This window comes from Diplotaxodon limnothrissa, linkage group LG3 (genome assembly GCF_057381915.1).
Source record: "Diplotaxodon limnothrissa isolate DT_005_m linkage group LG3, D_limnothrissa_male_GT1.1, whole genome shotgun sequence".
Lineage (NCBI taxonomy): Eukaryota > Metazoa > Chordata > Actinopteri > Cichliformes > Cichlidae > Diplotaxodon > Diplotaxodon limnothrissa.
Window position 1 is genome coordinate 54,024,735 of NC_140598.1, and position 18,952 is coordinate 54,043,686.

Here is an 18,952-nt window from a genome sequence, read left to right on the forward strand (position 1 = left end):
AATGTTTGAAAAACAACAACACAATTTTTTACTCACCATTTTAAAAGACAACTTTTCCACCTCGCCTTAAAGGAACTCAGGCGCAGAGAAGACACTGCTGTTTGTGGAGACTGTTTTAACATTTGTGTGTAAAGCAACTATATTCTTTGAACATGGTATTCAGAGGTGCTCCTAAGCTCGTGCAGTGAATTCAGCTACAGACATCGAAAACTCAGCTTATGTTATTTCAGCTGCATTATTCTGTCAGGTTTCTATAGACTTCATTTTCTTCAAACAAGTTCCTTTATGCAGCCTATAGTAATCAGACTTCAGCATACAGGGAACTTATTTTGAAAGAGTTGAAAGATTAAAAGACTTTTGCTGCACCGTGCAAACATCAGATGACAAATAGCATCTCAAATGAAGGTTCATTCTCTCTCTGATAAGAACAAAATATGCTGTGCTCCTTTTGCTCTCTGCTGGAAACCGCTATCTGTTTAGCATCCACCCAGTGAACACATAACTTGCTCAGTTATTACAGAAACCCATTTAAATGCATTTTGCAGTAAATAAGTGTATCTAGATTACCTAATCGATCATTAATAATTACTGACAAATGAAAACTGTAGTAAGTTTACTAATTAATTAAAGTATTTGTGTAAGTCAGCTTGTTTTTGTGTCGTAAATCCCCAAAGAAAAGGACCCATCCACAGCAATCAGAGATAGCATCAGTGTGTGTGGTTATCTAAAGCACTCTGCTTCGCCCGACTTCAAATCACCACCCCACTGAGACCACACAGACAGCCCTCTCCACCCATCTTCCTCCCGCCGGCCTGCTGCAGAAAACAAAACACAGGAGAGACAGTGTAGCTGGGATGGATAGAGATTGGCAGAGGATCGGGTGGGGCCGGTGGGGGTCTACTCGAAGGGTATGCGCTTTGAGACACGTTTTCACTTTTCCTCTTTTTCCGCCCTGTCCTAATTATTTCTATTTTGGGACACTGAGGCTCACCAAACATAGAGCCAGTGTTGATAGATCAGTCATGTATAAATAAGCCACGACAAGGCTGGCAGCATGTCAGCACGGGCAGAGGCCAGATAGGCTGCACTGATTACCCCCATTATCGGGGACAGGCCACATTAGGAGCCTCGAGCTGGGTGTGCGACTGTACGTGTCCTTTTGTTACAAAACAGGACCAAATGTCCTCCCGAAGATGTAAGCGTGAGGATCATCTTTCAGATGTTAGGACATTTTGTTGGCTCTCGTGTTTAAGAGGTTACAGGTTTCAGTAGAGAGGATTGGTTAGAGGCTAAAGGCTAGGATTAAGCCAAACAAATGCTCCTGCGTCTTCGGTTTTTAAAGATGTGCTACGATACGACTACTTGCACTTGATCTGAGCCTGTTTTTTCATTTTGAGACTGAGAGGAGAGTAGTGATGCCTAGGCAAATTTAATCATGTTTAATAGCTTAATGTTTATTGAGTGTTACTGATTTTCTATTCTCAAAAAATAAAAAAAATCAATCAATCAATAAAGCAAATAAACCAGATCACATAAACCACAATGCACACAGTAAAATTTGCACACACAAAATTGTCATTGTGTGTTTTTCTATCCAGTGCATTGGCAGTGTGTTTGGGATCATTATCATGCTGAATAATGAACTTGTCGCCAATCAAACTCCTTGGAAATGGTACTGCATGGTCAACCAAAATCTGATGGCACTCTTCTACCTCCATAATTCTATTAATTTATACAAGATCTCCAACACCACTGGCTGAAACGCAGCCCTAAAGCATGACAGGTACAAGAACTGGGTTGGAAATGAGTGAAAAAGCAACCAATGAGCAAAGAAAAATCTCCAGAAAGCCTGGAAACTATTGCTCATGACCACTTTTAAAAAGAAAAATTAGTGGTCTTCTATGTCTGGCTCATTGGTAGCAAAATACTAGAAATAAGTGGAGGCCTCACAATTTTGCACAGTACAGTGATTGGTAGTATGTGTCCTGTGTATGGCCCTCTCTCTCTCTCTAACTGTGTGTATGAGCTGACACACTCCGCCCCGTCTTTTTGCCCTATAAGTATCAGGCATTGCAGCAGGTCCCAAATATAGACTCGCAGAGACGATCCTCACTCACAAAAAATATTAATGAGAAAAAAAAAAAAAAAAAATATATATATATATATATATATATATATATTTTTTTTTTCTCCGATTGAATCTGCATTGAAATGCAATGTAAGTTCAGCTATTTGTGTTTGTGAGAGATGAGCAGAAATATCAAAATGAGCAACGTATGTCAAAGACATATGAGTTTACCGTGAGCTAGCACAAAGTGAGGCAGCCAAAACAAACCACACTGAGCTGCTGATGGGAGCCATTTCTCTTTCTACTTTTATACAAACTACTCATATGTTTATTTTTGGCCTGTTCATTTTTTTTAGGACACTTTAGTTGCCCCATAAAGTCCAACGTTTTGCATCAGCTTATATATAGCAGCAGCAGTACAAGATCTTACCAATGTAAAATTGGTGTTTACCCATTACTGAATCTTAGAATTAATCTTAATTTAATAATTTAACTGAAAGTTTCCATTCTGCTTATATAAGTATGACTATTTTGATTTTTGGTTCAAGTAGCCTACATTTTACTACTAATCCTTCCTTGCTTCTATGAATACTCGAATTTCCCCTTACGTAATGTTTTAAATTAAGTTATTGCTATTTTTTAACTTCTTGCTATGTTTGAAAAGCAAAAATATAGCATTGGAAAATGCTCAATAAGAAGAACAAGTTAGTTTTAAACATTATATTTTGAGTTTAAGTTTATTTTTACATTGTTCTTAAAGCTGGATTAATTGTACAGGGTGGGCCATTTATATGGATACACCGTAATAAAATAGGAATGGTTGGTGATATTTAAGTCCTGTTTGTGGCACATTAGTATACGTGAGGAGGTAAACTCTTGAAGATGGGTGGTGACCATGGTGGCCATTCAGAAGTCGGCCATCTTGGATACAACTTTTGTTTTTTCAATAGGAAGAGGGCCATGTGACACATCAAACTTATTGGTAATGTCACAGCATGGGAGATGGGTGGTCTCGTAGGGTGTCTTGCATTGAAATCTGCTGCAATGACCTGGTTATCTGCAATGACCCGGTTACTGCGTTTACCAGATATCAACACAATTTCGATCCGCTCCTCACGTGTTAACCTCTTCGACATGTCAATGGCTGTGAACAAAGAGAAACTTGTAAATAACTCATGAAAGAATAAAGTTACGTTGAAACCAAGCACACCATTGTTTTTCTTGTGACATTATGTACATATATGTACTGTGTATTTACTGTAGTGTCTGGGTTTCCTGAGGAGGAGGAGCCGGAGAAGGTGGCTGTGATTTCTGGCATTTTGGCGCCCCCTGGTGGTCGGAGCTGCCCCAGTGTTTCACAGATCGCTCCGCTCCTTCTCGTCTTCCTCCCGCATCTGCAGCGAGCGATAACAAGTTTAGACGTCCCTGGTGACGCCGGTCTCCTCTTCCCGCCCAGTGCACAAAAGCCCTCATCTCAGTGACCCACCAAAGCCTTAGCCCATGTAAAATCCCGGAAAGGGGGAGGAGACTAGGAAGAAGTGGAGGGAGGCGTACAGCACAGCTGCAGCTAACAGGTTAAAAGGAAGAGCACAGCAAGCTTCTGCTTTCCCACCACTTTCTTTCCATTTCTTGTCGCTGGATCTTCAGGGAAAACAGCCACTGAGGTGAGATATTTTTGTGTGAGTGTGTGCTGTTCCTCACCATATTTTAGCTCGAGTGTTTTTTTTCTTCTTCTTTCTTTTACTACGACATAAAGACTGCTCACGAGGAAGGAGATGCTCGCGACCTTTACTTTAAGAAGCTGTAGGTGTTTTTCTCTTTAATAAGCTCTCATGGGAACATGAGAGGGAACTTTAATGACGTCTAAAGGGGCAAAAAAAAAAAAAAAAGCTTAATGCTGACATTTAGTGGCAGTTAGCTGCCAGTCTTGGGCTGACACGGGGCACACCCACTCCTTTTATTTTTATGATTTAGGTCTGAAATACTGTGCATCAGGGACAAAAGGGCCACGACTTTGAACCCAACATTGTCAGGATTGTTTTGGACCTCTGGTCTGTGTCTGGATATTATCCGTGAAGCTTTGTGTCGGGATGCCACATAGGGCACATTTACACACAACCTCGAGTCGCTCGCCTTGAACGCATGGCCGATTGAAGTTAAAAATTCACGTTTGTGTTATTGTCGCTCTCTGCGCACCCTCCTCCAGTCCTGCTGGTTTCTATTACACCCACCCCTCCCATTTTTTTCTCTTCTTCCCTTTATCCTTTCAGTTTCCCATAGAAACCGTGCGGGAAGTGTGACCTTATTTTTCTTCCTCCGCCCAGAAAAGCTCTGCACCATGTCTGCTCCTGGTAAGTGCCTAGATTTCACATTTATGCTGACTTTTGTTTTCAGTTTTTTCTTTGGACGAAAATATGAAGACGTAAGAGTGTTTTAAAAACGTGAGCAGTGTGGCGTACTTTAATAGTTTTAACACTTTGCTTCCATTACGTCACGCTTTGTAAAATGCTAGAAGTTTTCTCACACTTGCCCCGTTAGCTTTCCACTAAACCCAACAGCCTGAATAATGAGCACACTGTCCAGCCCAAACAGTAGACTTCTGAAGGTGGGGGATGTTTTTTATTTTTTCTTCCCCAAGAAATTCCAGGAATACTTTCTTGAAAACACGTCAGAGTCTTTGGCCCAGCAGACTTCTCTCACTGAGTGGAAAAGGTGAAAGGTGCTATTGTTTGTGTATGCCAGCGCAGTGGATGCACCCACACTTTTTTCTTTTTTTTTTTTCTTTTTTTTTTTCTTTTCTATTAAATGTGAAGTAAAGAGAGGGATGTTGAGCAAAGGCAGACCACTAGCTTCACACTGTCTAACTTCCTTTTTAAACTTTCATTACACACAAATGGCACAAGAGGTTGTTTTTTAATTGTAGTCCACAAGGCTTTATTACATTCATCAGCCTTTGCCAGCAGACTCGTGACTAAATGGGCTTTTCCAGTCACCCGGTCTTGTTCGTTGTGGTTGTAACGACTCAAAAGAAAGTAGTGCTCCACTCATGAAAGTAAATCTTTTTGGAATTTTTTGGCATTCAGACAACAATTCTAATGCCGAGACAGGAGGGGGGGAAAAAACAACACAAAACGTTGTCAGCTTTGTATTTATCCTTACTGCTGAGTGGGAATATCAAGTGCAAACTGATTGAAAACATCATTTTATAGTTTACATGTATTCCTCACTGGTGACTGAGCCTGACCTGCACATAGGTGGTAAAGCAGTGAGGGGAGCATAAATAGAGCAGGGACAGAATCTGCATCGGTGATGGCGTCACTTCACTAGAAGGATCCTCCCGGATCCAACCAGAGATCTTTTGCTTGTTAGGTGAATATGTAAACCAATACTAGTCATAATATTAAGTAAACATGGGGGGGAGAATCCTTCCTCTTTCCCAGGCAAAGTACTAGCTGTCATGTCCACCTCGTTTTTGAGTGTCTTTCTCTGGACAGGGTTTAATTAATAATTTGATGGAGGAATAATTTCAGGAATGCTTTTCTGAGTAGTTTCTCGCTTCTGGTTGTCCATCCCTGCCCCCGCCCAGTGCTTGTAGTGCTGTGGAGACACTCCGAGGGAGGATCTGCTTAGCTGAGCTCATGGTGCATTTTCACCCTTCCATAGGAGTCCATGCTCACTCACAAGAGGAAGTAAAATTTTTCTAGATGAGACTGTGGAAAGATCATCAGGCACTCCTGCAGCTGCCTTCCTCTCACAATCTTTTACTTGGTCGTGTGTGTGTGTGTGTGTGTGTGTGTGGGGGGGGGAACCACAGGCCAGTGACCTTTAGAAAAGTTAGACTCATGTGCTTCAGGTAATTGCACGATGTGAATAAAAACCAGTTTGGCCAGTCTTGAGACCAAAATCCCTTATTGACATGCCATTCCATTTAAATGTGTATAGACCTTTTTGTTTAGTTTTTTTTTCCATTACCAGTATACTCGCTGCGATTCACATCAAAAAGCACATCTGTAAAGAACATACAGTGCAGAAAAGCAGCTCAGATATAACATTCAGAGAGAAACCCAACGAGCATGTGGACGCTCTCGTCAGCAAAAACAAGCTGATCTAAATTTGATCTTTCTAAATTCTTTCTTAATTATGTCCTGACTGCTGTTAGAAAACGGCACAGCACACATACTTTCACATGACGGTCTGTCAGCAGGTGTGACTCAGGAGGCTCGTCACGTCATTTGTGTTAAGGCAGTGACTTTATGGTTTATGCTTCCTGTGTAGTAAAGTGAGCCATTAAGTAACCAATAATTTCTCTACGAGCAAAAATGTCTTCAGCTTCCGTTGTCTTTTCTTCCTTGGGCAGTTCACAACTTTCCCCAAATGAATATCTGGTAAAGGTACATTTTGTTTTTTGGGGGTCCCGTCATAAACTAGAGCTGTTAACCAAAGTCAGTTTGTCATTTATATTTCTATATAGATTTATATATTTAAAATAAGCAGAAAACACTCATATTGGAAAAGACTACAAACACGGGAAAGCGAGATTACGAAGCTGTGTTGACCTTAAAATGAGTTTTCTGTGTGTCTCATTAATGCATGAGGAGCCCCACTTTGATCCCAGGTGGAGACACACATCTCCTGGTGTAGTAAAAAAAATAAATCTGTCACACTGAAATATGTGGAGCTACCCTTTGTCAATAAGGGTAGCTCAATAATCTTTGCTGTGCACGTAACCTGGTCAGAAGCAGGTTATATATTCAGTTTTGGTTTAAAATGGGCTGGAAGTGGCACATTTTTACTGATTCTTTTATTTACAGCACGTTGTAAGCGCGATACAGATTCTCTGCTGGCTACTATGTTTTGCAAGAGCAGCTTGTAAAGCCGTATCTTGGAAAGATCGGGAATGAAGCGCAACAGTAAAGTTACAGCAGCTCACACTGAGCTTTGCAGTGTCAGAAAATCTATAAAAATGATTTGAGATCAGATTCTAATGTGTTGCTAAGTCTGTTATACATGCCTCCACATGTCTTTTATTAATATATGGGATGTTAATGTTTATTATTAGTTAAACGTGTAGCTGTCGTGTTAGGGGGGAAAAAACTAGAGCACCATGCAGTGTTTCAATAATTTTCTCAAATTAAAATGTTAATTTTTACTGCTCTGTTTACTAAATCGCAAAATCAACAAGTTTCTGCAGCTTTAATCTCTTTTGTTTGTAACAGTGGTGAGTTTCACCATTAGGTTTTTATTATCATCGCCATTTATCATCATCATTTGATAATGTCTCTGATTGGTGTAGGAGACACTCACAGGGAGGCAGAAAGCCCGGCTTAATAGAGGAAGTTGATAACCATCATCGTGATATTGGGGTTTCAGGTCAGGCCGGCTTACACGCAGTTCTCAGGGCTAAAGGAAACCGTCCTCAGTACAAGTACAAACGACCACCACGATGCATTAGACTTGCACTATTAAAATTTTCTACATTTTCTGCCTCTCCACCACACCAGATTTCTTTTTTTTTTTTTTATCTTGTCTGTTAAAATCATAGCAGCAGTCCTATGATAGTGAAACTATTAACAGAGTAGGCTGGCTGCTAGCCTCTTGAGACTAGTGTGCACTTATGGTTCTGTTGATTTAACGCAACAGCTGCTTTAAATAAGATGCAAACACTGTGAGAGACAAAGTTACATATCCCTGTGCTGACGGCGTCCGCTCTTCCTATCTGAAATCCTCACTTAATGTAAGAATCTTCAGTTCCTGTCCAAAAGATCCCCAAATCTTAGTTTTCACATCACATATTCAGTTTTTCCACCATGGAAACACTAACAATTGGTTTCCAACATATCATGGATCCAGTTTTTCCAGTATAGGTAGGTCATTACTGTTGTGTTACAATCACCGGCCAATTAGCTCTGCCCTGTCTACTAAAAAAAAAAAAAAAGGGGGGGGGGGGGGAAAGGGCGGATGATTCACAGCGTGCGCACACACGCACTCACACTCAGCAGAGTAGCTGCTTCTAGCGAGACACTCGGCGATCACTGCTCTCAGCTTCTCTCTCTGCTCTGACTGGAAGGTAAGAACCTGGAGACGACCAGCCGTGGTCAACGCAGCTGGTCTATAATCCTAAACAGCAGCTTCAGGCTTTTGACTCTTATATCATTTTTATGTGTGTATATTTATATTATCATTCATACTCAGGGTTGATGGTGTCTTTTAGTTTTTTGTGCCCTATCTTACATATTACAGCTTTATTTATTTTCCTTGTTTTATGGTAAAATTGAGCTCTACTTTCTAAAGTTTGACTGTCATAGTTTGTACAGCAACAACTGAGCTCATGAATTCAAATTCAATCAAATCAGACTGTCGGTATATCTGAACAGGTTTTGATTGTGTCTATTTTTTTCCCCCTTCCAGTTTACCCAGGCGCTCCAAACCAGCCACCCTATCCCATGTCTCAACCCGGCGGAGCACCGTATCCAGTTCCTCCTGGATATGGAGATCCCAGTCAAGCCCCTGCACCGGGCTTCAACATGGGCTATTCAGGACAACCTGCGGTCATGTACCAGCCAGCACCCATAGGGCCAGCTCCAGGCCCTGAATACGGTGGCCCACCAGGGGGGATTTCACCAGCTCCTGGAGGTCCAGCAGTCCCCGTTGGTGTCCCACCTGGACTTGAGTACCTCACACAGGTAGGGCAGAGAAAGGTTAAACCAGTGCAGTTTTTTGTTGTTTTGTTTTATATGCTGTCCTGTTCAGCAGCTTTTGGAGTCACAATTATGATCTGAATGCACTCTTGTGCCAAACATATTTTGCTTTTCCAAGATGAGCTCTGAAAATTCACTGTAGGCTCCACTTGTTCACGTCTTTCTTTCATCTATCTAGTCATTCGTTCCTATTAGTGTTATATCAGGCATTACATTGTATGTTTAGTATTACAATATCCAAGCTGACAGGCAGATTAAAAAAAAAAAGAAAAGTCAGTGCAGTCAGGTGATTTTGAGAGCTACGATTGGTTCCACTGTCTTCTTAAATGTCACAAATTTTTTTTTGTCACGAACTCTTAAGTAAACTTTCTAACAATGACCGATGACTCAGTTAATCCTTCCATTTTACTTGGAATTTGTATGAACTTGAAAAATTGCTGGCCATGTGCGTAACCCGACACAGTTCCTGGATCTGTTGCATGCCAAGCAGTAAGAGAAAAGGTCACATGTTTAAGACTGTAGTGGGTAAAAGTAGTGTTTTATAGTTCTGTTGGCTCACCATTGAAATACTTGCAGTTTGCTGCACTTTTTGGTGATCATTAATCTCAACTAGGATTTGTGACACTAAAGTCAGTTTCCTTTTTAAAACAATATGTGAGGTCATACGTGCTTTTAATTGTTTTTAGAAGGAAGAGACTTTCAGATTGCAGGATGTGCCACAGAGTTGCCTTTTTTCAGTTTGCTTTCTCTCCTTCGGTTTTAGATTGACCAGATCCTGATCCATCAGAAAGTCGAACTCCTGGAAGGTGAGGCGTGCATCTTGTTGAACACAGAATATTTAATCCTTCAGCAGCTCATAAGCAGCAGTGTGTGAGGCTTAAAGCCTCTCAAGATGAAAACGAATGGAAGAAAAATTATATCTGCCCTTGAAATTCCTTACTTATTGTTACTTCATTGCTCACCGTTTTCCCTTCTCTTCTCCCAACCACGCCCAGCATTCATCGGTTTTGAGACAAACAACCAGTATGAAATCAAAAACAGTCTGGGTCAAAAGATCTACAAGGCCAAAGAGAAGAATGACTGCTGCACCAGGAACTGTTGCGGCTCTCTGCGCAGCTTCGACATGAAAATAAAGGACAACATGGACAGGGAGGTTATCCGTCTCATCAGGCCTTTCCGCTGCGTCTCCTGCTGGTGTCCCTGCTGCTTGCAAGAGGTCAGTCCACTCTAATGTTTCTGTGTTTGAGTAGAAGTGACTTGGCTAGTGTTGAAAGAGGTTAATGGAGTCATATTGCATTCATTTACCACACCTAGACCAATATTGTTCCCGGTCAAAAGCATTTTTGGTGTGAAATCTGAGTACTCATCCATCATATCTGGATTATTGTATTTGATCTAGATGTGCTGGTTAATCTTTAGCTATATTAAATATCTGAAGAGACTCAAATAGGGAAGAATAAACTCTTTACTTTCTGTAGCACTCTGTTCACTTTCTGTAGCACTCTGTTCGTAGTTTATGTTAAGACATACCTAATCACTTTTTTTGATTAAATAAAGATAGATACAAAAGTTAGATCAGATAAAGGCAAATAAATCAAGACATTACAGTTTTATAAGGGGCAATGAATTGTTTTTTAATGTAATGTAGAAATTAAAGGAAAAATCTGAAGATTTTAAGAGAAACGCGAGCTCTGTAGTTTATTTTGTGACACTTACACTTACAACAGCTCATCTCCTGTTCAGGATTTACTTCTATTCTTCAGGAATGTTTTTAGTGGAGCTGCTATACAAGTCTGATTTATTCGCCTGCCTCTGTTAACCCTGCTGGATTTAAAGTAGTTTTTAGGGTGGGAAGTGGGCTAATTTACTGCTGATTGGTCCAGGTGACCAAAGAAACTGCTCTGAGTTATCAGTGTGCTCTGTCCTGGAACCAACTGCATGCAGATTAATGTTCTCTGCATTGACAGTCGATTGGAGCTGCAGACCCTGCCTGTATCATTAGTGATCATTGATGTGAAATTGGAGTCATTTTGACAAGGACACTGGTATTTGCTTTTTATGCAAGTTTGAGTTTTATGGTGAAATGTACAGAGTGCACAGTGTAAGCAGTTAAAAGGAGGCTTCCAGTGAGCAGTCAATGCACTGTGGAACAGATGCAGACAGTTTAATTTCTTGAATTTCCCTCAGAACATCTGGTATCAGATGGTTATTTACCGGTTATTTAACACAACCTCTACAGATGTTATGAATGGGGATGCAATACATAAAGGCTGATACTGTTTGGTACCATGCTGTAAATATGCTTATTAAAGGTCTTGAATTCAACACAGGGAGACTGTGTGGACAGACTCGCTATGGCTTCTCTTGGAGATGATGTTAAAATAACTTTGTTTTTAAGCACGAGCTCCCTGCTCTTGTGGCTCAGATCCAAATAACATGTAAAAAAGCTACTTATCAACACGTCTCTAACACATTTACAGCTTAAATTTAAATCACAAGGTTCTGGCATGGCCGGGCCAGAGTCAGTATCAGCAGGAAAAGCCACGTCCATTATGTCGTCCTTCACATTTCAAAAGCTGTCCAGAGGGTCAGATCTGAGTCTTTGCCAGGACAATTCTGGCCCCCAAGACATTTGAATTCACCATAGTCTAGTGCATGTTATAGTGCATGTAACAGACATTTGATACTGCTACTTACAGCCAGACTGGAAGAAAACCTTAGTCCTGTGTTTAAAGTAATAAATAATTGTTAGTCTTTTCTCATGTAAAATACAGAGGCCTATCAGTTCTTCGTTCTTCATAACAACCTGCAGCCTCACAGTGCCAGTGGTTCATACCTTTGCCTTTCCTCTCTTTGTCTTGAGTTACTGTTGCCGAGTGGTTGCTGCTGACCGGTGTTTCGGTGCCTTTGTGTGCCACTCTGCTCAGGCAGGGTTTTGTTACGACCATGAATGGCCCTTTTGTCTGTCCAAACTATTTCCTAGACTCCCTGATCCTTTGCCATACGTCCACTGAGACCTTTTTCTCTTTGCCCTTGTGTAATCACATCGTTAGTGGTCTGTCTACAGAAAGTTCCCAATGGTACAAATCTAAGAAGATATCCAATCATACTGCAGCTCTCGGTTTAGTGCCCAGACAGGAACCATGTGAGATGCATTCCCTTTGTTTACATGGTTTAACAATCAAGCAGTCAGCCTCACTTATCATTCCTGCTGTCCAGCATGACACCGCGTGACGTTTTATTTATAGCTGTCAGTGTCCAGGAAAGAGAGCAAACGAAGCTCTGTGAAATAGCTTTCTAATTTTGTGCAGAGCTACTATGTGTCTAACTATGTGACCAACAGATGGAGGTCCAGGCTCCACCTGGGACCACCATAGGGTACGTCAAACAGGACTGGCACCCTTTCCTGCCAAAGTTTTCCATCCAGGGAGCAAACAAGGAGACACTCATGAGACTGGAGGGGCCCTGCTTTGCCTGCAACTGCTGTGGAGATGTCAACTTTGAGGTGAGCTCAGAGGGTCGTTGTTTGTGGGGGGAAACCGAACTCTGAGTAAATTTCATCCATCAGCCAACAGTGATTTGTTACAGATCCACTCAGATAATCTAAACAGGACTGGTAACAGTCACAGAAATGTTGATGATGATTTTAATTAAGTCAAAGGAATAGTTGATAGTTTTGGAAAACACTTTCTATTCACTTTATTGTAGAGTTTAGTGAAAAGGTTGATACGACTCTTATCTGTCCATAAAATATGAGGGTACACCTCGAAGTCAGGCTACTATCCAGCCTGTGCAATGAAAAAATTAAATCTTCCTATTAGTCTCACTTCCTGGTTTCCCACATGACATCCTGCACACATTACTTGAGAATTGACATGATACAACTACTGGCTGCAAGTAGTTGTGATTAGACGCAGGGGAAATGCAATTGTAGGGAGGCTAAAGCAGCTTAAATAGCAGATCAGGTCAGCTGATCTGCCAGGATTGCAGCAGAGCCTGCTTTTTGTCATCTGTTTGCACAAAGGTTGTGCTTGAGATTTTCTTTATTACGTAATCTTCTTGTGTCTTGGTGAGCTTGCTTGTCAGTATTTTCTCCCACTCGTCCAGTTACTTTTCCAACACTAAAGAGCATTCATGGAAACACATTTTTCCCATTAGTTTGACACCAAGTGAATGATCCTTAGTGCTGCTGGTGGTCAGATTGTGTTACCTTTCATAAGGACCAAAAAAGCTGTTTTATCTCCTGATAAGTGCATGTTAAGCTTTTATTTCTCAGCAAGAAGGCAAGAAATTTTTAAACAGCAGCAAGGCTGATGTTGTTTCCATTGTTTAAAGAAAGTGTGTGCGACAGGATTAACAACTTGTGATGAACGCTGGTATTTTTTTTTTTTTTTTGCAGCTGAAGGGGAAAGATGGTGGCACACCCATTGGTCGCATCAGCAAGCAGTGGAGCGGCCTTTTGAAGGAAGTCTTCACTGACACAGATAATTTTGGCATCCAGTTCCCGCTGGACTTGGACGTGAAGATGAAAGCTGTGCTAATGGGCGCCTGCTTCCTCATCGTAAGTCCCCAATCTAGAAGAACATAGTTGATTTTGAAATATGTGGTGTGTTGTTGAATAAAATAATTCATTACTTTTAACGTTGCTTTGCAGGATTTCATGTTCTTTGAGAAAGTCGGAGAGGCCAACCAGCGCAGCAGTGTGTTTTCATAACAGAGGAAAGAGGAACCGTGGGGGGGCGGCCTATGATGAAGGTGTTTTCCTGTTATGTAACATTTGTAATTGTTTTGTTCATTTGTTACCAGTCCCATAATCCATTTATATACACATACAACTCATTGTGAGTGAATAAACTCTTGATTAGATTTAAAACTTTGAATCTCTCCAAAGTCAAAGACTGAAATTTTCAGTGTTTCTGTACATTCTGTAGATGTTTCACCTCTTTTTAAGCACATCACTGTATTCATAGCAAGCAATTTACGCTACCAAATTTAAACTTGGAAACGGGTGTGGACACGCATCCTTTTGAATGTGTTTTGCTGCACTTGTGTTCACATTTCATTTCTTTCTTCTTTTTTGTCACCATCAGTTTGTCTTTTATTGTTAGTAATTTTATGTGCTTGCTCGAGCTTTATAAAGATATAACAGTATATCTAGTAGAAGTACAATACTGTTTTGTAGAAGATGTATTCATTGCTTTGCCTTCATTTATCCAGTTAAATGGTGGCAGAGTCGATCTGTCAGTCCATTGCTTTGGTATGATGATCATCATAATCTGTGTACAGATATTTTTTTTTAATTTAAAAGTTGGCTTTTGTTTATTACTTTGGTGTATGCTCTACCAAACCTATTACATTCCTTTGAGCCTCCACTGTAGGCTGTATTTAGTGTTAATCAGCAAGTGTTGGCATGCAAAACACACTAAGATATGATGCTTGACATGGTAAGCCTTAAACCTGCCTTGGCTTCATTATATCAATGTCACTGTGAATATCTTAGCACAGGGGTGTCAAACTCAAATACACAGTGGGCCAAAATTCAAAACTGGAACAAAGTCGCGGGCTAACATTAATATTTATTGAAAAAAAAAAAAAAACTTCCTCCAGATATAAGAATGAATCTTTTCTTATGGACTCAAATAAGATGTAATTAGGCTGCGGGCCAAATTTGGCCCGTGGGCCAGAGTTTGACACCTATGTCTTAGCATAAGCATTTGGCGCTAACCACTTGTGGACCACAGTTCCACTACACAGAGCCACTAGCACAGCTTTTAATCTTTTTGTCACTTATCAGAAGCCATATAGAAAACCTCCACGTTAGCCACGGGAATCCCGCTCTGGTTGTTTAGCTCAGGGTGGCATCATGTGCAAATGTTAGTGTGTAAATACACTGAAGTATAATTGCAGATATGCTCATCATTAAACCTGCCTGACATTATTTTATCATCCATGTAAATAGTTTATCTTTAAGCTCAGTTTGGGCTAAATGCTAACTACAGCCAGGAGGTGCATCACCCTAAGTCTTTTTGTCATTAACTAAAGCTTATGGGAAACATTTAGCCACAGTAAACTGGCTGTTTAGCATTTAGCCCACATAAGGAAGTGACATCGTACTAGCATGTAGACATGCTAACTTAGATGGTTGAAATGGCAAGCATCTTAACTACTAAACAACCTGTTGTTAACATGTGCCACTGTTGAGGTTTTAGCATTTAGCCCAAAGCTCTACTGTGCCTACGTACAGACAGTACCTGCCTTGTCCTAATTGTGCAGTTAGTTGACTACCTTACAAAAAAGTCTGAACTAGTTAGCCGCTGTCACTTGTTTAGGGATGTGTTGCCTTTATTGGTGTGAAGTTGTGAATCACACATTTTTACCAAAGTGCACTCTTTTTATTCAGCAACATGTCTACAGCCATGGTGCATGATGCAAAGCGCACAGGCTTTACTCTAAATGATCCTGTGCTCCCTTTATGGAGTTTGGTGGTTGCCGGTGACACCTCACCATCCAGTTTCCTTCACATACCACTGAGTTTGAACATGTGCCTGCGTAATGACATAGGGGAGAGAGAAAATGCAGGCGGAGGGAAAAATTTAAAAGCAGATGTTGAGGTTAGTGAGCATTGATCTGGCCTCAGAATGGTTGGAAAACCCCACAGGCAAAGCTTGCACGAAACACTGTAGTTCCTAAGTCCCTGGAAAGAGTTGGTGCAGTTATGACTGCTGGTACAGAGAACTAGAGAGGAGACCAGAATCTTAACTGAATCAATTGACTTGTTTTTTCGTTTTGTTTTTTTTTTTTTTAAATTTGGTTGCGTTGCTCTACAGTGTTTGATAGATGAGAGGTTAATGTTGCACTTCTGTGTTTAATAATCACTCTTGTTCTGGGCACGCCTCCAGCGTGAGACCTGGTTGCCACAAGTGCTTTCAAATCCAGCTAGCTGTTTGCCATCACCAACCAAATGTATTGTATGTGCATGCATAGATATATGTATATGCTGAGTGGCCAGTACTAACCAAAGCATGTACAGTTTATTTAAGTTGCGCACTCGCAGTTTACTGTTCCTCTGGAGGCTTTTTTTTTTCTATCATATATGTACAGCTGGGAGGGGCTGCAACATGTTTCCTGTGTTTTTTTTTTTTTTTTTTTATCAAAAATGTTTTGTAACACTTTTCTTGTGATTGGACATTTTTACATATACAAGCAACGATGTATTTCTCAAATAAACAAATGCAACGATAAGCCTTTATTAAAAGCACAATCGTCTCTTGTTTTTCTGCCCACGTGATGCTGCAGGAAAATCTGGGGAAGGTGCTCTGTCGGCCTAAATGTGGACCATCTGGTTGCACTTGGAGAAAATGAGCTTTGGTTTAGTAGGGGAAATCTAGTCCCTCCTGCTCCGCCTCAAAACGAGCTCCATTCAAATCGTGCTTTTAGCCAATTTTTTTTTTTTTTTTTTTTAACTGTTGAATGGCATCCTCACTTCAGTCTGAACTTTCTGTACTATTTGCCTATTAACAGAAAGTTATTTATATCCATGCCGTTGTTCAGAAGCATGAGTGAAAGACAACAGCAGTGCTACTGGGTTAGATACAAAATCTTAGTGCTCCATCTCCTGGGAGCATGTGAGATGTTCATGTATAGTATTTCAGAACATGTCTGCACATGTCCACCCATCCCTCAAGAACACTGAGGCATGGCTTTGGAGTTTGTTTTCATACATGATCACCTAATATTTTACCTGCTATTGCTGTGCAAATATTTAAACCAGTTGTAGCGTGTCGGTGTACACAGGGTCAATCTTAGCAGGCAGTAGGACAAAGGTAAGAGCCTCTCTTAGAGAACTAAAGAGCCACAGAGCTGAGATCCTGTGTTCAGGCCACCAGAGATCAGTTTCTACTACAATATTTACAAATGTATTAAAACAGAAAACCTATGTGCAAAAGACGTGCTATTTAAAACCACATCATGTCATCTTTCTTCTAAGCTGTTTCAAGAATATTAGTCAGTTTTGTCTTCGCCCACCTTCAGTATATGTAAACATTATTACTTTTTTTTTTAATGCCTTTTTATATAGAGCATATATTGTTTTGATTTTCCTTGATGGCCATTTATATTTTACATGTATAAAATAGATTCCGATGGCTTATATTTTATCATTAGCTTCAAAAAAACAGGCAAGTGGGATTTTTTTTTTCTTTATTTGATGGTCTGACCTTTAGTTGCTGTTCAGCTCGCACTGGGTTCCAGTCATTTCATTGAAGTGCTTTATGAACCTCGTCCGTGGTCACGCCATGTACCGCCTCCATAACCTGAACAGAGAAATGAGAACAGCAGACAGTGAGCAGGAATACTGGAATTACTACCAACCAGACAAGCTGTCGTTTACATCAGTGTAAATATGGCCGCAATTTGTTCTTCTGTCTTTTATAGTGTTCAGTACATGTACAGGACAGAAGATGGATTTAGGCAGGGTGACATCATCTGTTGGTTTATGCTGTCACCATCTTGGTTGCTAAAAAGCTGATGTTGTGAGAAAGGCAGGTTGCAAAACCATTGCTCAATGGCAATGTGGGTAACCTGTGATTGAAAAAATTAGCCAATGAACGTGTGGCTTTATACCACAGATAATTCTCCGTTTTGAAATAGAATTTGACCAAGGCACCATTTTTATTCAATATGACTCTCAAATTACTTACTATGACTTACTGAGCCCATAAACTCAGGAGCAAAGTGTTTGCTCACAGGAAGCTGTGTCCCCATACCCTTCTATATGACTGGAACTCGTTTTGCAACCACAGCTACCATCTGTTGGCCTTCAGATAGAATGTAGATTTGAGACACTTCCACATTGCCTTCATTTTTTTTCCAAAGCGGAAGCTATGCCCATGTTTTATACTGTGTATGGTTCAGTAATAGCCAGAAAAGGGTTTCTGCACAACACATGATGTTACAGTGATGTTGACCTTTAATTTTTTTGGTCATAAAATGTTTTCTTTTTATAACGTAAGACATTTTTCAAGTGAGCACTTGTTTCCCTACAGGTGTTTCACAAAAACTGCATGAACAGGAGGTCTGACCTTCACTTTGGATCTAAATAATTTCAGTTTTATCACCATAAACACCTCCACCCCCCAATTTTTGCACATGTCGAGGAGCGTGTCAGACTACATTTCACTGTGTGTTATACTTGTATAACTATGCATGTGACAAATAAAGAACCTTGAACCTTGAACCTTGATAAAGGCATAAAATCATGTTGATCAGTAGGAATCTCATCACTTGCCTGTGCAATGAGACCCTCTCCTGTGTTCCCGTTCTCTTATTCGCTCCTGATCTCTCTCCTGCTGTCAGAGTACTCATCCAGCTGGATGGCACCTGCTCCACTCCACAGTATTGAGGCACCACGCTCTACCCCCGACAACCTGCTGAGGCTGGGGTTGTGTCTGGTTTAGATTAGAGATGGACCGATCCTAAATTACTGGATCGGATATCGGAGAAAAATAAAAAAAATGTAATCCGATCCATTAAATATCAAAAAAGCACCTCACAAAACTTGCGACACGGCGTAACTCTGCTCATAACCGTAGCACGTAGGAGCAGTGTGCTCACGTGATAGAGCAGCTGTGTGTATTTGTAGCCTCGCTACCAAACCTGCATTTCATCTCTGAGGAAGTTATCCCAGAGAGAAGTAAAGCAAGTGTGTAAGTTGATCTCTGAATGTTTGTAAAGCATTCCCATGTTAAGCTTAACAACCGATATATGGAGCGACTGCCTCTTCTCTCTCCCTCCCTCTCCTGCTGCTACTTCAGTCATGAAAGTAATTAATGATCAGTTTCATTTCTGTCTGTCTCTCTTCTTTGTTTTTGGCCCACTTTGCACCAGAAAGAGGAAACCAGCGGCTGAACAACAGCAGCACGTTTAAGCTTGATAAGCTGTTGTTAGAATTTATTTAATATTACTTTCTACTCCAGGATCTTTTTCTACGCAGCTGACGGCTGTAACTGTGCAGGGGCGGATCTAGCAAAATGTCTGCCATCTATAATCCAGTTTTGAGATCCCTTCCCAGACGCCTTAACGCCCACTCACATCCTGGGCCATCTGATCTCAGGAATTCGCATGATAAGGTGGGGCCAGGTTTCACAATGAACTCACCCGAAACTCTGGCTGACTGGGATCCACACCC

At 40.8% G+C, this 18,952-nt stretch overlaps 1 protein-coding gene across 2 annotated transcripts; it reads left to right on the plus strand.

The window, feature by feature from the left end:
- Nucleotides 1-3,596: 3,596 nt before the first annotated feature.
- Nucleotides 3,597-14,363, plus strand: LOC146636593 (phospholipid scramblase 1-like). 2 transcript variants are annotated; one of them, XM_085349600.1, is made up of 8 exons: nucleotides 3,598-3,732; nucleotides 4,339-4,419; nucleotides 8,477-8,751; nucleotides 9,530-9,572; nucleotides 9,762-9,982; nucleotides 12,110-12,271; nucleotides 13,166-13,327; nucleotides 13,421-14,363. In XM_085349600.1, the coding sequence occupies exons 2-8, from the start codon at nucleotides 4,407-4,409 to the stop codon at nucleotides 13,478-13,480; spliced, it is 936 nt and encodes a 311-aa protein (XP_085205726.1). In that variant the 5' UTR covers nucleotides 3,598-3,732; nucleotides 4,339-4,406; the 3' UTR covers nucleotides 13,481-14,363. The 2 variants fall into 2 exon arrangements, with proteins under 2 accessions (XP_085205728.1, XP_085205726.1); XM_085349602.1 differs by lacking the exon at nucleotides 4,339-4,419 and having other exon boundaries at nucleotides 3,597-3,732.
- The last annotated feature ends 4,589 nt before the right edge of the window (nucleotides 14,364-18,952 follow it).